General features: G+C 47.9%; 1 protein-coding gene across 1 annotated transcript; it reads left to right on the forward strand.

Annotated features, from left to right (window-relative positions):
* Nucleotides 1–3,293: 3,293 nt before the first annotated feature.
* LOC122185629 (neuropeptide Y receptor type 2-like) lies at nt 3,294–4,739 on the forward strand. Its single transcript, XM_042881600.1, has one exon. The coding sequence runs from the start codon at nt 3,294–3,296 to the stop codon at nt 4,449–4,451; it is 1,158 nt and encodes a 385-aa protein (XP_042737534.1). The 3' UTR covers nt 4,452–4,739.
* Nucleotides 4,740–18,250: the final 13,511 nt, after the last annotated feature.

Here is an 18,250-nt window from a genome sequence, read left to right on the forward strand (position 1 = left end):
GCTACTGGTGCTGCACATGCTGCTGGTGCTCAGCACTGCCCTCAGGGACAGAGAGGCACAGGGAGACAGAGGGCTGCAGGAAAGAAGTTGGCGCTTGCTTGCTTGATGCTCCGCTCACATGTTGGTTGTGGAATAGAGTTTCTCCTGGTCCTCTTGTAGTACGTGTTTCACCAGAAAACTGAGTTTCTGGTCCGTCCCAAAGCAGGACAGCGGATTTGCTCCCTGGCTGTTCTGTTAGTGGGATTGCTGTCTCCCTCTCCTCCCCTTGTCTCATCTGTCCCAGACTCCCAAACTTTCCTGAAGGCAGCAGACCCCCCAGGGCAGCCGGGTTCGTTCTGCAGGCCTTTCTCTTTCCTCTGTAGCCTTCATGAGGTGCACAGCCCCATCGTGTTGTCACGCTGTGCTATCTCAGGACAGCATTGCCCTGTTCCCACAGCATGTCCTGTAGCACTGTGTCCCCTTCTGCCATAATGTTGTAGTAGGGCAATTACCCCTTCACTGGAGATGGAGGGGCCCAGGATAATTTCTACCTGCACTTCAGCTTCAAGATATAATTCCGGAGCTGCTTCTTGCCCTCAAACCAGCACATCACACACAGAGGGTGAAGCCCCCTCCCCTCCATCACTCGCACATTGTATTTTCGTGCAACTCTTCTCATCTCTTTTTGGCCACTCTAGTTATCCCAAGAGATGCTGCCTCCTCCCTGGTGGTGAGTACAGGAGACTGGAGGGAACCTGAGCTACATTCCCAGCCTGACGTTGACTCTCTGTGTGGCCTCAGGCAGGCTGGTTAACTTCTGCTAACCATCCCATTTTATTGTGTTTTCTTCCCTTATATGCTGTGCTGAAGCACGGGCAGAAGGGGGCTTCACCAGCTGCTAAGATGGGGATGAGATGAATGCTCCAAAGCAGGCTGTTAGAGATGAGGGGGTTTGATGGAGCTGAGCTGCTTTGGAGAAAGGACACAGCATGGAACAAACCCGTGTGCCAAGCCATAAAACATCCATCAGCCTCAGCCCTCATGCTCCAGTGCTGCCATAGAAAGAGATTCGTGGCTGTCATCAGCCAGGTTGGGAGCAGAAAGCAGGGGATGCCTGAGTGCCTCCACTCCCCCCTTTCCAGTCAAGGACAGCCATGACAGGATCATGATTCCTGGCCATGCTCTGAGCCATTTTTGTCCCTGCCTCCCTCTTCTCTGTGCCCTTTATTCCCACGCAGCATGCCTGCTTGTGACCCAGTCTTGCTGCTGGGGAGAGAAAAAGAGATTTCCATCATCCAGCTCTGGCTTCGTTGGTATTTCTGCCTCCTTCTGGCCTTGCTTTGCTGCTTTTCTCTCCCAAAAATAGTTGGCTCTCAGCTCCAAGGATTTTTCCATCTTGCCTGGCAGGCCTGCTGGGCACGGGCAACAGCATACACATATGCCAGCACTTCCATTACTCACTAGAACAGACCATGGTCCATTCCAGCAGCATCCCTGCAACCTCCAGGCTGCCCCTGGAGGAGGAACACTTATTATTACCATTTTGCCTCTTAATTAAAATGCCTTAATTGATTTTTAATAGCTCCCCTTCAGGAAAAAAAAAAAAATATCAAAAAACACAAAGCAAAGCAAATCAAATAATAGCTCCATTAAGGCTGTTTTGTTAGGAACCGAAACAGCTCCAATAACCCTGATATTCCTGGCTCCTTGCTGATGGGAGGTGGCTGCCAGGCTGCAGCAAAAGGAAACAGCCCCAGATGTGGTAATGGAATGCAGCAGTGTGCTGGTGGTGAGATGGGAAGGAGGGAAGGGAGCGTGTGCTGGTGTCATGCCAGGATGTGGGCACTACAGGTAAATGGGACAGGCAAAAAAAAAGAGGTAACAAGTGGCAGTGATAAAGCAAAGCTAGACAGCCTGGGAAGTGTACAAACCTAACAGGGAAAGTGCAGCCCCCAGCAACGTGTCCAGCACTGCTGTTCCCCCGCCGGCCCTGTGGCCCCTCACTGCACTCCTGCCCACTGGGCGGCAGCTTTTTGTTCTCCATTACCGCGGCAGCTGAGCCAGCAGATTCATTTGGAGGAATGGTTGGCATAAAGCAGCCAGCTGTGGAGTTCGATAGGCAAGCCAAAGGGTGTGGAGAGGGCAGAAGAAAGCTGGTGTGCAGGCAGGGCAGCTTCCAGGAGCAGCCTTCCAGCACCTGGCTGGTAGTGTTCCCATCACACAGGGGCAGCTCATTCCTCAGGGGGTTGAGGTGAGCAGGGGGCTGCCCCAATTCCCACCTTCATTTAAACCTCATGTCACCCTTCCTCCATGGCAGAGCATTGTCCTCTTCCGTCGCCAGGTCACAGACACCACAGTGCTCTGCAAACAGCCCAGTTTGGGCAAGGCAATGATTTTTGCTCCCTTGGTGGAAATAAGGGAAGGTAGGGGTGTTGGGAACCATGACACCCCTTCCCTCACATGCCAGCTGCACTTCAGAGACACAGGGGCTGGGAAGGAGCTAATGACAGAGCTGGCTTTCCTCCTGCTGCATTTGGACCACACAAAAGCCCCTCTGTGCCAACACTCGGCCGTTCCGATGGCACCAAACACCAACCGCAGGTTCCTGGCTGAGTCACTTCTGGCTCACTGGCCAAGGCCCTCACTCCTAGAGCCAGAGTCTCACAGACATTTGTGCATGGCATGGGGAGAGGCTCGCTGACGCCGGGGCTTTGGCTCTCAGCAGCAGCTCTGCTGGATGCTTGTTCACAGCTCCGGCTGTTTGCCTGTGCGCGGCTCTGCGGCACGTGCGCTTCCCAGCAGGAGCTCTGCAATGCCAGCCACTGCCTGGGGATGCTCAGGTGATGGCACCTGTAGTGGGAGCAGCATGGGATGCTCCTGAGATCAGAGGAGAACAGATATTGCCATCTGAAGATGACCAAGAGGTCCCACGTTTTTGCTTTGTTTATATCAGCTCCCAGTTTTGCAAAGCCCAGCCTGAAGGAGCAGTGAGGCAGCTTGCAGAAAGGCTTTATGAGCAGGTCTTCTCAGGACCTACAGTCTCATCCTGGTTGACTTTATGCCTTGTACAACTAAAAAACAGAATCCCAGAAACTCATGGAAAGCAGCATGAGCCCTGATTTCCTTGGGGAACTGGCATTCATCTAACTAATGGGGTAAGTGGGAAGGCACGAGGGTGTCACCGCCCGGAACGCTGTGTAGGACACATTCATTAAGTCTCACTCTTGCAGATGCTCTGTTGTCTCCCTTGCTCTCACTTCTGCTGTGTCTGTGTTCCAGACCTCCTTCTCCCATCCAAGGGTGCCAAGCCAGGCATGGGACTGCTGCAGGGAGCCAACAGCACCCTCATCATGGAGAAGCTAGCAGTAGATGAGAAGCTGCCACAGGGCTGGCACACTAAGGACTTCGTCACTCCCAGCCTGGATCTTTCTGGGTCCCGCAGTGTCATGATGGACAGCACCAAGATCCCAGGGGTCCAGGTAGTTCTGATTGCTGCCTACTCCCTCATCATCCTCCTGGGGTTCATTGGCAACTCTTTGGTCATCTACATCATAGTGAAGTACAAAACCATGAGGACTGTGACCAACCTCTTCATAGCTAACCTGGCCCTGGCAGATCTGATGGTGGACACCCTCTGTCTGCCTTTCACCCTAGTGTACACGCTGCTGGATGAGTGGAAGTTCGGAGCTGTTCTTTGCCATCTGGTCCCTTATGCTCAAGCTCTGAGCGTTCACGTGTCCACTCTCACCCTGACTGTGATTGCCCTGGATAGGTACAGATGTATTGTGTTCCACCTGGACAGCAGGATCTCCAGGAGGCTCAGCTTCACCATCATAGCCATCATGTGGCTGGCTGCAGCCATCCTAGCAGGTCCTCTGGCCATCTTCAGAGAGTTCCGCTACGAGGAAATCCCATCTATCAACCTCAAAATGGCTGTCTGCTCCGAAAAATGGCCTTCTGGTAATAACAGAGATGCCACTATCTACAGCCTGTCCATGCTCCTCCTGCAGTACGTTTTTCCTCTTGCAGTTATTTGTTATGCTTATACCAGGATCTGGTTCAAGCTGAAAAACCATGTCAGTCCCACATCTCGGAATGAAAACCAGTGCAGGAGGAGGAAGACCACCAAAATGCTGGTGATGGTAGTTGTGGTCTTTGCAGTCTGTTGGCTACCCTTCCACATATTCCAGCTTGCCATTGATCTTGATCTGGTTCTTATCTTCCATGAATACAAACTGCTGTACACTGTCTTCCACGTGGGAGCCATGTGCTCTACGTTTGTCAACCCCCTGCTCTACGGATGGATGAACAAGAACTATCGCAATGGCTTCCTCATGTTCTTCCGCTGCCAGAACAAGCCAGAAAGCATCCACACCGAAGGCTCAGTGAGAGGGAGGTCGTACATCTTCAGGGCCAGCACCCTAAATGGGAGCATCAGGCATGCTGCTGGCAATGGACCCACAGAGGTTTAGGGATGGGGTGTCCACCTCCAGAACTGAGGCTGACTGAGCGCAGACATTCTTGGTGAATGCCTTTTTTGGGAAACATTATGTAGCTACTGCAGCCGCATAGAAATACCTTTTGTATCTCTCAGTACAATAAATCTGGTGTATTTCTCTCTGACCACACAAGTGAATTTTTCCTTTCTCCACGAATCATCAAAAATCATGGAAGGGGCTTCCACTTAGCCAGCTAAACATGCCCTCTCAGGCTTTTCCATGTGCCAAATTGGATTGTTCAATCTTTTACCTCCCAACACACAACGCATCAACAGAGAACCAATACTGTGTGTGCTTGTTCGTACTGCCCCTACCAAAAGCACGATGGACCTACCTTTAGCTAATGCATGCAAGGGGAAGGAGACTTAGGAGCATGGCTGGTCATTCTATTGCTCCACGGGCCGTGGCAGAGGAGCAGGTCTGTTGAAGCCACTCACTCTGTTATTCTCGCACAGTGCTGGCACGAATCTGAGCATTCACAGCTCAGAGGAGGAGCTCTTGTCCCCAGAAGGCCCAGCAGATGACACTGCTCATCACAGCTTCTTTTACAGATACTGAAGCAGGGCTTCAGGGACACCTCTGGTGTGACAATTCGTGACACACAAGCTACCTTTCATCAGCCAAGGAGCTTGCAAGCCAACGCTTTGGATTTAGCAAAGTGAAACTGAGCTGGGCTACTGGCCAGGCACTTTTCTCCAGCCCCTGAGATGTAGCTCCTGCCGTGCAATATCGATTAGTGCTGGATTGACCAGAGAGGTAAAACTGTCAGTGACACCATCCTCCAAAAGTGCTCAGAGGGTTTTAAAGCCGTCCTCATAGTGGGGTTGGAGGTAGTACAGGTCTGCACACGGGTGCTTCCGTTCGGAAGTGACCCACTTGCATGCTTGTTACACAGGGGATGTCCTCTGTGCATGGACACAAAGGAAGAAGTATTCTTTCAAACCAAACTTTATGTTCTCTCCCCCGAGGCTCTGTCAGCTGGTAACATATTTTTAGCACCACCATCAAAGGAAGCTTGATTGCTGCTGTGATCTCAGCAGCTTGTCATTGGTGCCGTCTCCAAAGTCAGCGTGCATCAGATTGGAAAGTAACTCCCAGATGCAGGAGAGGGACTCAACAGACTTCCTCATTACAGACGAAAAGAAAAGAAAAACTTTGATTTTAGGCCTTTAGAGGAGCAAGGATCAGTAGTGAGAGCACTGAGAGCAACAGCCCGGGTCAGCTGTGGGGCTGTCACACTGGAGTCCTCGAGAGGTAACCCCCAGTGGATTTGCATGCAAACTCCTGCTCTGCCTACCCCCAGGCTGACCTGCCCCCAGCTCTTGCTCTCCGCATTGGCTCCTGGCTGTTATGCTGATGAATTTAATCTCTCTGCTATTTCTGCCCTCTGACCTCCTCCTCCGCTTTCCTAAATAGGTACAAGAAAGCAACCTCTGCTTCCTTCCAGGGAGACGCCATCCTGGCAGGAAGAGGAGGATATTCTCCTCCACAGCACTGGTAAATTCCACCCCTACCTCGTGAACCGGTCGTTTCTCCAACCCAAGGAACTCTCCCTGTGTTTCCATCAAACTCCAAGGCACAAGGAAATGTTTATTTTTCAAAAGCAGCTTAAATGGGTGGAAAGAATTCAACTATTACCAATAAACACTTCAGAAAGTGATTTACCATGCCATGATAGATGTCAGAATAAAGCAGCACAGCAGTACAAGCCTGGAAGCCCATCGTGCTGCCAGATGAGATGGATGAGGAGCTAAGCTGCTCCTCCAGGGCTTTGCCAAAGGTTTTGTCCTGTGACACCACATACAGAACCTGACCGCAGAGCAGGGCAGATAATGACATTATGAATGGCTGTTTAATTTTGAGCCCGGGCTTTTAAACTAAATATGGATAAATAAGTAAATAGATCCCAGCTCTTCTCAAATAAATACTGGCAATGGCATTTATAGAGCAGAGGGAGAAAACTGAGAAGGAGAAACTATTTACTTGAGTGTAACAGCAAAGTTCCGTTTGCTTTATTTAATGCACTCAGGCAGCTTTACTAATGGATTTCTGCCTATGAGCTTGCTGTTCCTTCCCTGCTATTTGGAAAAGTTACATCCTTCCACATCCAGGCAGGGAAATAGCTCTCAGCTGTGTTCGCATCCCTGCGGAAAGCTGCAGTGCCCCTGGTGATGGGAAGCAGCCTTGCGCCGGCTGCCAAACAGAACAGAAGGCAGAGGCCAAGGGAGCAAGACTCTTTTGCAAAGCCTGTTTGGAGTAAATCAATACCCCACAGGCTGTCACAATTGCCTCTGACCACTCCGTGCAGCGATCGCTCGTGTGCCAGAAGAACACAAGAGCTGGGACGTGGCACCATCTTCATTTAAAAGAGCAGTGCAGGCACCTGTTCCTCCTTACAGGCTGCTGAGGAGCTCTCAGAAGTCTCAGAGCCTCGCATCAAATTGCAGGCTTGACAAAGCAGAACAGAAGCTGTGCTTGAGGCTCTCTGAGCACTGGAATTTCCACCTCTGCAACACATAGTTTGCTCTGATAATTCCTTCCCCTTTGATTTCCCAGATAGCTGTGTCTATAACAAGCTCACGCTCACACAGAGAGCAAAGGTTTGGGGCTTTTATTTTCCCTTGTCTGGAGGCAATACGTGCAGCAGGCATTTAGATCAATGCAGGGTGAGCGGGGTTCTTTGCTCAGGGCTCTGCTGGAATCAAAGCCACTCCTGCGTGTCCCCATGCTTCATCCTGCTATTGTAAAGGCCAGCTCCGTCCTCACGGCTCTCTGCCATGCAGGAACGCGTGCCCTCTCCCATTACCCACAGCAGCCCAGTGTCGAATGGCACATGTTTTATTCAACATGCCCCCAGATGTACCTGCAGAAGCATTGCTCCGAGCCTTCCACAAAGGCTCTGCAGGATCTGTGTGAAGAAGCAGCTCCTCTAACGTGTGCTAATAAAAGAGAGGCTGAAGTGCCATTCTGCAGAAGGAGGTCACAGGCAGCTCAGCCGTTTCCCCTGATATCAGGTGTTAATCTTATCATTTCTACAGCAAACTGTGTCTGAAGCCAAATTAGCCCTTTGTTTGGGCAGGAGCCATAGAGTTGGCGCTGCCTTTGCATGCTTTTGTCTCTCAGCTCCGTTATTGTGTGATTTCATCCAGGCTCCGAATGTGCTGGGTTTGAAATAAAGCCTCAGAATCAGCTAATGTGGTGAAAAATCAGAAATCACTGCAGTAATCCAGAAAAGGAAAGGACTGCGTGTTCAAATGTCTGATTGGAATTTGGTCCTTTGCATTTGGAAAACAAAACCAAACATAACAAGAAAAGCTCTGTCTTCCTTTCAGTCTTCCCTTATCTAGCTTGAGACTCTTCAAGTGCCAAAAATAATACTGCACACTATTGCCAGAACATTTATCTTCATGTTGAGCTCATTTCAGCCAAGGGATTTGTTCAGGAGGGGCTGAGAGGGGAAGAAGGGCAGGTTTGTAAAGTCGTCGTTATCTGTGGTCTCATTTTGTAAGTTAGAAGACAAATCCAAAGAAGACAAAGTCACTCACGTGCCAGTGGAGGTACCAATTTATCTTCTGTTTCATTTTCTATCCAGACATCCCAACACCCTCTGCTGAAGTGCTATATGAATACGGGGCTGAAGAAGGCTGTGGGAGAAAAGCATTTTTCCACTGCTAATAGCAATACCTTAGTGTCTCTCATGATCTATTGCCAGCAAAGAACGCCTTTTCTGGTTTACGTTCTTTTTAGCGTAATATAAAAGGAACAGTTACTCATGTTGCTCACAGGAGGAGATCTTCATTAGTTCAGTCCTCTCCAGTGCGGCAGCAAAGACCGGGAACATTAGAGGAGGAAACCCTTTGTTTATAACCAGCTTATTGAAGTGCATGAACATGGAGCCGTTCCCACGTCATTCTGCTGTGTCATTCACTTTGACAATGTGCCACAAACTCTGACACTGTTTGCATCCAGGACATGTCCAAGGTGCTTCTCCTTACTGCTGTGTGGGAAGAAGAGGGCCAAAGGGCCAAAGAATGAGATTTCAAGACATTAAGAAGAGGACGTGCCCCTGGATGGAATTTGAAGGTGGCTCATACTCCTAGCAACCACTATGGTTGTATCAGAGGTCTTAGAGGGAATCCTTTGTCTGGACCATTGGGCATCCATCGCTAGGCTTTTCATTCACTGACTGATCGTAGAGTTCTGTTACAATTGGAAAGATTAACACCGTGGAAGGGCAATACAGGAGAGTAACACCAAAGGGACCAACGTGGATAGGATGGCATTTCAAAGGAAAAGTAAAGGTGCTCACCCATCTCTGAAGATCTTGGCTTGCAGGACAGACTCCACAAGGGAGATCCTTCCCCAGTGGCTGTCAGACCTTAAATGAGGTCTGAGAGAGGTGCAGCCAGGCTCCACCCCTTCCAATTGCACAGCTGAATTGCTTTCACCTGTGCTCCCAGGGCTGACCTGGTCCTTTCCCCAGGTGCTCAATCAGTGGCTCAGGCTGTGACTCAACAGTTCCCATCCTCCATCCCTGACCGTTCTGGCTGTTCCCACAGTCTCCAGTGGCTGCCAGTTCCAGAAGCTCACTCCCCACTTTGTACAGAAGCATTTTTATTTGTCTGCTAGAATGAATCCCCTACAAATTTCAGCAAATGTCCTCTCATTCTGGCACTGCAGCACCTGCTGGCCAGCAGATAACATTCACCCTATCCACTACATTCTTCATATTGTAAATCTTCGTGCTATCATCCTTCTCTTTGTCCAGCTCAGCATGTCTCCTCCTAAGGCAGCTTCTCCATTCCTGATCATCTCATTTGCTCTTCTTGCCCAGTCCCATGGATATCAAAAGGGCTGAATTTTCCTCCTAATTCCTGTGAAGGGGTGGGATCTATCAGCTTTAGATGATGACTCTGCTTGGTGTGTGATGTGGGAAGAGCTCTTGGGGAAGAGCACCTCTTGAAGAAATGCTAGGCAGCCTCTCCATGGCCACAGCATCATTGCCACAATCTCATTACATTGGACACTGAGTCAGTTCAGTGAATCATGAAATGCATCCCTGATGGTGTTCATGAAGTCCAGAGGTAGTCAGATCCCTTCCTCTCTTTGAACTCTGACCCAGTAGATTTACCCAAGGGCAAGGCTGAGATCTGAGCAATCCTGGTCCTAGACTGGTGCCCAACTCACAGCTCATCTGCCCACTGTACAAAACAGAAACGTGAGGGATTGAGCATTTCAGGAAAAGAGTGACGAGTTCTTGTTACTCGGCAACTGTCACTCCCACATATTTTGGAAGAATTTGAGAACATCCTGCACCTCGGAGAAATCAACCAGCTTAGCTGAGGAGGAAGAGAACTGGCAGCAGATCCCCAGAACTTTGAGCTGGGAGGATCTCTTGGGGCTCCTGCAAGCAAAAGGCACCTTATGTCTGCACACTGCTCAGCTTGTCTCCTCGACGTGACTGTCTGCATCAGTTTCAAAGTGCAGATGTCAACTCTCCAACACAACCCTGCAGGACTCAATTTAGCAAAGCTAATGTCACAAAACTGGCATGGCAAGAACTGACTGGAACTGTCTGCTGCTTGAAGGAGTGCAATCAGATGAGATGCCCACAAAGATGTCTTCCTAAAGCACGGGGCTCGTTGGCCTACAGCAAGTCTGCATGGCACTGCAGGCCTTCACTATGTGTGATTCCAATTGGTTTCATGCAAACTCAGTGGTAGCTGGGTCTGTGCACACAGTGGTTTGTTTGGAAGTCCTGCTCTTTTCAATTATGTTATTAAAAGGTTATGAGCTAATCTGTGCAGCCCAAGCAGCTAAAACAGCTGGAAAGAACTCAGAAATGCAGCTATTAAAGTACTTCTTGTGATTTCCCAGGCAGCAGGGAAACGTTCTGTGGTATTTTAATCAGGTACATACTGTATGAGAAAAGATCACGGGAAATAAATCAAAGGGACCTGAACTCCTCTGCCTAACCTGTTCTTGATCGCAGGGTGCCTCACCTCTCCTGGCGCTCCTGGGATGTGACACACTCCTTGCACAGAGCTCTGAGCCCTTCCTAATGTCTAACCAACAGCTCTCCTTCAGTGAGATCTATTACTTCTTGTCTCCTGACCATGGAATCATAGAATACCCAAGTTGGAAAGGACGCACAAGGATCATTGGGTTCAGCTCCTGGCTCCACACAGCACCACGTAAGACTCTATAATATAACACCTCTACATATTTAAAGGGTATTATCATGTATCTCTTTCATTCCCACTAGACAAAACCAGCCAATTATTTTTTCTGTTCTTCCTAACAGCATTTGTTTGCTGTTACCTCTCTTTGTTCTTGCTGCTCTCCCCTGGACTTTCTGTGTTCCACAGCCAGCAGTTCTGGCAAACAAAAGATTGAAGGCAGTAAAAGAGTCCTGCAAATATGTTTGGTTCTCAGAGCAATCATGTGTACTGGAATGCATAATTGGGAACGATTCTTTTCCAAACACAGTGAGGGCAGGAGCCCAGGGTCTTTGTTTGGCTGACAGCAGAACTGTTCCCATGTTCTGACTCATCAATGGCTGTTTCTACATGAGTGAAAGCAGCTGCACTCTGCAGTACTGTTCTAAACCTCTGAGGTGAAAACAACCACAAGGCAAACGTTACCCTACAATCTGCATCCATCCTGTGGAGTTCTGTCCCTTGGGAGGGTTGCCCCATGCCTGCAGCTCTGGGGATGTCCACAGCATCACCACGAACGTGGCCCCAGGACACAGGGACACAAATGGTGGGACCGCAGATGGCCTTTCCCAAGGAATCGGGTGCCTCGTAGATGGGCCAACCTCTGAGCCAACCTCAGGACTATTTCTTGTGCTTCCTTCTGCACCCCCCCCATTGTCCCAGGCATCTCCCATTCAGGGGACCTCTAATTGCTACCTTGCTCCAAAGCTCTTACATTCTACTTCCTTGTGCTGTGTCATGTTGTATTTCTTTATATTGCCGACAGAAAGTTAAAACAACCAAACTGGTTCTTTCTTCCAGCTTTATCAAATCCTATATGAGCTGATCATGAAATGCTGATCCTTACTCTCCTCTTCTGTGGAACAAGACAATGATAGCACCCAGAGGCTCATGAAACATGTCATATCTGCTTGCTGAATAGTGATACTGCAGGAAAAAGCACTGTAATTGTACACTTAATAATTATGTTTCCGTCAGTCGTGTACAGACAGGCAGATCTTCCTTGGAAAGTGCTGTTAAATACTAATAGAAAAGCAGATTTTGAATTCTCGAGGGTAAATACTTATTCCAGATTCTCTAAAAAAGCAATGAGCTGTGCATTCAGGTGTGGGAAGGATATTAATGGCCACAGTGCCTGGAACTTTCCAGCAGCATCTGCTGCTTTCAATACAGAGCATGAATGCTACTGAAAAATGACCACAGTCCTCATTCCACTGCTCACAAGTATTTCTGAATGGTTTGGACAAGAATGATTCTACCAAAATACCATCCTTATTATTTTACATTCCAAGGAGGGCAACTAAAAAAGCACTTCTTTAGCCAATTTGTATCATTATCTTATGCTGTCTTGTATTCCCTTCCCTGAATAACTACTAAGAGATGGAATTGGAAGAAGGAGTTTCCTCTGCTGAAGCCACTTTGGATGATGACAAACCCTGGGCTGCAGCATCAGTGAGAAGCCAGGAGAGAAGCATGGGGCAGCCTGGCCATGGGGCAGATTTACAACATCACGTGCATACCCAACAAAACTTTGGGACAGCGTGGAGGCAACCTGCTGAGACAAAGCATCTGTCACAGCCAGATTAGGAAGCCAGAGTGCAGCCTGCTGTGCTGGCTTTTATGACTGGGTCATGTTTCACTGACCTGTGGTCCATGTTGCATCCATCAATTACCAGTGGAGACATTTATTTTGCTCTATTCTTTATTGTTTTTCTATCCCATGGGCACTTCTTGAATTCGGGCTCTGTGGGGTGTTGGGGTAATTGGCTTTCCATAGAACCATATCTTAAAGTAACCCTCCTCCAGAGGACACCCCAAAAGGTGTTGGCTGTTACATGAGTGCTAGCAGCCCACCCCTTTCTTTTTCCCTAGGTGCTCCTCTCTTCCCTGGAACTTTTTAACCTACTTCTCCACTACTAAAGACAAATCACAAGTCTGAGCTCAGTCTCATTTCTCATTAACAAGCACTAATGGGCATGGCTCCCGCTGCCCAAGAGCCCTGTCAAATGGCAGAGCTGGAGCAGAACCTCCTCCTCCTCTCCAATGCACTCATTAACGCTTTGTCTCTTCGAGCAATGTTCCCCAGAGCCCAAGCCATGCGTTCCCCTGGTTTCTTATCGGGCTGCTGCACAGATGAATGGATCCTGCTCTGGGAAGCTGGGTTTTGTTTCTCGGCTTACATTTTGCCTTTGTTAGTCCTCTTATCTTGTCTGGTCATACCCCCTTACTTCTGATACACTGCACTGTCCTGAGAGAAATAAATGAATTGACTCCTTCCTCATGTGCACACTTCTCACTGGGCCAGCTCAAAAACCAGAATGCCAGTTCTGCAGCAAAAAGTTCCTCCGTTATTCACTCAGATAACTGGTGATTTATATAAGCGAGTAAAAATACGGTTCCTAAACAAAATGTACTATACTTTTGTTGCTCAGTGTTTATAACCCCATGCCTATCTGATGTTTGCAGTCCAGAAGTGCAAGAAGACGCACTTTTAATCGACCTATTTTGATTTGAAATGTTTTCTCTCTACAGAACTGTTGGCAATAGGTTAGCACAATGTGGTATCAATAAGCTCTCTGGGATATTTGTGGCTCTTTTATAATAGCTGGGAGTTGCTGAGTTTTACAGTTAGCACCATGCTAGAGAGAAGTTACTCCTTTTATTGCCACACGCTCGTGCTAATCAGTGTGAGACAGATGCCTTTTGGCATTAACAAACAGGTGCAGCCTCTCCAGTGCGACAAAGCAGCGACTTTGGCTGGCACTTGGTAGTGGTGTATTTTCAGAATGGAAGCATAAGCTTGCCAGAGCTTGTTCAAACAAGCCTGGGGGTGTGACTTCGTTCCTGGATCCCATCCCACTCTGTAGTTCACACAAGTGCTGGAAGGCGCTGGGGCTGAGGGCTGGAGGCAGCCTGGCTGTGTGTCTCTGCGCTCAGGAACCCTTCAGAGTGATGAATGTGCCAAGTCACTGCGAGGAACTCTGTGAAAAGAGGCCCTGACACTGAGTTCCTCTTGCCAGGGGCTTGCAGGCATTTAGAAATGCTCTGCTGTGCACGGCTCAATGTTCTTTTGATTCTTGTAATCAACAGACAACTGCTGCATGTGATAAGGGAGGGCTGGAGCTCAAGAAGGAGCAGAGAACCGCCAAGGAGAGGGGAGAGAGAGCAGGCAGATCCCAGGTAGGAGGTGCAGGTGTGGGAGCTTTGATGTTCTCCTCAGCGGAAAGAGTGAAGATTAATAGTAATGCACAGAGATGTGGCATTATGCTGTTGGAGACACCAGGAGATGCAGCTGTTCTGAAAGTCGCTGTGAACCATCATGGTACTTGATTCCTCTCTCTGTTGCTCTGTTTGAAACTAGATTAACATCACAGAGACCAGAATTGCACCTTTAGTACCTGACAGCTGGAGCTGCTTTTTGTATGCAGGAAAACTGGCCCTCCCCTGGGCTGTGTGGCACATCAGCCGTGTTGCAGATCACCAGTGTGGCAATAAACCACCAGGTGCTGCTGATGGGAACCGGGCAGATTTCTGTCCTGCTTGTGCTGCTCAAGGTCCAGCAGCAGTGCACACTGCACACTGTCAGCATCCAGACTTACTGCAACCATGACATCAGAGAACAAACCAGATCCTTGTTGTTTTCCTACACGCTGCAGAAGGAGAACAAACTTGGCTCTGGAGGGATTCATATTTAGTCTGCACAACCCAGACTCACTGTACTGGTACCTGAGTTCTTCGAAATTAGTTTATCAAGGCTCCCAGGCCCTGAGCTCAGTCTGCAATCTCAGCTCAGCTCTTGAGAAGTATCTGCTGTCTCTTACGCAGACAAGTCCTACCTTTGGTGCAGGCAACAAGCAGTGCCATGCCAGGAGAGATATTGTGGCTGGGCAACCTTTTACTGCACATCCACGCTGCCATACCTCCTGTCAGCCTACCTATGTCAGCTTTAATCCAGCAGGGTGAGGGCCAGCACTGCTGTGATACAGTGAGGCTCCTGAGTTTTGGCAGTTATGCAGGTACCAAACCTCCTCCTGCACCAAATCAATTACAGTGTGTGCCACGTGGACCTTTTATCTGCATTGCAGATAAAGACAGATATCTTCAGTCAGAAAATATGGACTGCGACCTCAACTGGAATTTGAAGATTTTCTTTCCTTGCTGGCTGAGTGTTCCTGAGACAGAATCTGTGCAGGATTCCTGCTGCCCTGGTGACTGCTGTGGCTATGGGTAACAACCCTGTATGCTACAGTTCCACTGGGATAGGAATAGATGTCTGTCTGAATCCAGTTCACTGCTCTCGAGCTGAGAATCACAGAATCATTATAGAATCAGAGAATTATTAAGCTTGGAAAAGATCATTATGACCATCTAGTCCAACCATCAACCCATAGTCCAACCACTGACCCATGATATCAATGCATTTGTTGTGCTGGTAGGGATGAGACTGGAAAGGCCTGGCTGTGCCCTATGTCTCAGATGACATTTTACTATTTATGGGTGCAAACAAGAGCTCAGGGACAGCCAGTCTGGGTCAAACTGAAGGTCTCCTCTGTTGTAATCTCGCTTCCTGTGGGGACAGTGAAAGAGCCCTCCCAACGAAGCTCACTTTTTAGAGCACCTTAAGTACTACACAAGACTGCCCTGAGCTCTCAGGGATGCAAACACACTGAAAGGTGTAGGATGTAGAGAAAGTCATTATAAATCCCATTATTGCACGGTTGTTAACCTTGCAACACTTCTTCACCCCACTCCCTTCCCAAACAGAGATATAGCTAGAATCAATGCTCTGTGTCAAACAACGAGCAATTACAGCAGGATCATGAAGTATTGACCTTCAGGTATTCTTTTTCATCTCTTTGTGTTTCCTTTTTGTATCATCAAAACGGGGAGTGAAAAGCACTGTTTACCTACCTTGTACACTGTATTTAATTACTGTCATAGAGTAAATTTCTCTACCGTTGCTGCTCGAGTGTCATATTAGAGCTGCAGCCCCAAATGCCAAGTCTTCAAGTTGGCTTTTCCTTCGAGGACCATATAGATAAAGTCAAGCTTATCACACTTACCAGGCTGGGCACAAAGGACACCCTAATTTCCCAAGGTGATGATGTTGTAAGTGGCAGCTCCTTCCTAACGAATGTGTTTACCACTCATTGAAACGCATTTCTGTACCTCACAAGCTGTGAAAGGATCTGGGCAAACACATTGCTCAGGGAACAGCAGACAAAAAAAACACAACATGGATCAAACTCATTACCGTGTTCAGCAAAGAATGGAGGCAGTTATCTTGACTTATGTCAGAAGAGCTGTTACATGCTACTTAACTCAATTGTAAAGAAATAAAGCAATGCGTTCCGTCAGAGAGAGCAGCACAGCACGAATACTGGAAAATAATAACCTTCCCAGCTGCTAACTGCCAGAAGGGCAGAATTCATTGCCTTCAGGGGGGTGAGCTGCCAGGCCTTGTGCTGGCTCTGTGTCATCCTCTCATCTACTGCCCTGAAGATAACGACTCTGTTAAAGAAGCAATGGGAAACCAGCCATTTCTGTGCAGTTTGCCATTACACAAGCACATCCCCAGCTCAGTTTTCTCTTCTTCATAAACTCTCTAGACAGTATTAGCCCTTTTAACTGCGCCTCTTATTATTTTTGTCACCTAACATATAATACTGCTATACCTCATTTTGTAGAAAATTGGGTAGGGATTGAATTTCACTTCAAAATGTGAAGGGCACCTCTAAGCCTTGGTAACAATTTTACTGAAATAACGAGAATAGAGAAGTAATGTGAATCATTGTTCTGATTTTGTTGTTTAGGAAAATCTAAGTGAACGTCACAGAAATGCTTTATGTAACCTCTTTTGAAAGAAGTGCACTTACTTTGTGCTAGTTTGACTACTGTTAAATAGATTTGGCTAAATGGCAACACGGAAACCAATGCAATTTCAAAGAAGAGAAGCAGATTCTGCTTTGTAAATACAGAAAACCCCAAGCATGATGTGAGGCTACAGCAGCCTTGCTGAGAAAATGAGATTTTTACGATCCTGGAAGATGCAATGGGAGGCTGGTACAGTAACTCTCCCAGTTTAACAGTTACTTTGATTTGGGTAAAACAAGAAGATACTTCCTGCTACCTAATTTGAATGAAGCCTGTCACTTTTGGTCCCTTCTCTCATTTGATGATTCTGTGCCATGAATTACCTGTTCAAAAAGACAAAGGCGACCACGAGCCAGAAACTGGTGCATATAAATAGCAACTTTGCAGATGTTAACATTTCTAAGATCCCTAATGTTTGTCCTTGCAAACATACCAGAATTAATCTGAAATATAACAAACCACTTTTTGCTTTTCCACTGGTGCCATTTTAAAAATAGTAACGTCTCAATTGCAACATTTCTGATGGAACAGGGGCTCCTTTACCCTTATGCAGGCAGCCAGATGCTCCTTCCTTCTTTGCCTCTGTTCCTCCAACTGCTGCTCTGCCATGTTGTTGCAGTTACTCTCAGCACAGAGGCTGAGCAGTGTGGTGGGTTGAGAGCTGCAGCAGATGCATGCAGGGCCGTGGTGGAACTTGGTGTGTGTGTGTGTGTGTGTGTGTGTGTGTGTGTGTGTGTGTGTGTGTCTGCTCTCAGACGGCAGCACAACCCCATGGTCATCAATTCTAGCATCCTTGTGCACCCCAAGGTTGTTTAAACTGGCTTAGAAGGGTGAATTAAAACTGTCCCTAGTGACCAGAGCACACACACACATGGTTGTGGATAGCGCTGCTCTTGGTGGTGATTGGAGCTCTCCACTGTGGAACTGAACTCTTGGAGTTCTTGGCACAGCAGCGAGGACAAAAACCTTCCAAGTGCCAATAGATTTAGTCAGAGGTGGGTTTCATGAGAGCATCTTGGAAAGCAGTTCTGCTTGAGGTCTGATGTGGAGATGATGTCCAATTGCATGTCTCTCGCTGGGAAAAGGTGCCTCAGCCCCAACTGCATGACGTGATGTTGGTTGAGCAGGAGGTGGGATTGAGCTTTGCAAGGCTTCACAGATGTGAGCGTTCCAGATGGATGGAAGTAATAATAACCTGCTACCATACCTCATTGGTTTAAATAAACTCTGAAGACAACTCAAAATCAAGTGCTGGTACCTGCTGTAGTTCAGCATGCCTGAGTACCTTTTGAACTCCTTCAGAGTAGCTCTTGTACTTTATCAGTGAAACAAACAGTGAGTTTAATCTCCGGCCTTTAGTTTCTCAAGGTAGTGGTGCACAGGGTGCCCTGGTGGCAGAAAGCTATTTCTCCCTGTGGTAGTGGGCATTCCTTTGGAACTCTCCTCAGGATCACAACAGATGTGGTTGCAGAGCAGCTTCCTCTTGCTCACAGTACTATTGCAGCACAGTTAAAACAACGTACATGCTGTTAATATCATTTTTCTGAGATAAAGCTTTGTCTCCATGAAGGAATCAAAATACCCAAGTTAGGAAGAGTTTGAGTTTCTAACACAACTGACAACACACACACTGTGAGAAGCTCCTCTGTGAAAAACAAGGGAAGCATGGCTGCTTTCCTT

This window comes from Lagopus leucura, unplaced genomic scaffold (assembly GCF_019238085.1).
Source record: "Lagopus leucura isolate 7727_CA_CO unplaced genomic scaffold, USGS_WTPT01 Super-Scaffold_100030, whole genome shotgun sequence".
Classification (NCBI taxonomy): domain Eukaryota; kingdom Metazoa; phylum Chordata; class Aves; order Galliformes; family Phasianidae; genus Lagopus; species Lagopus leucura.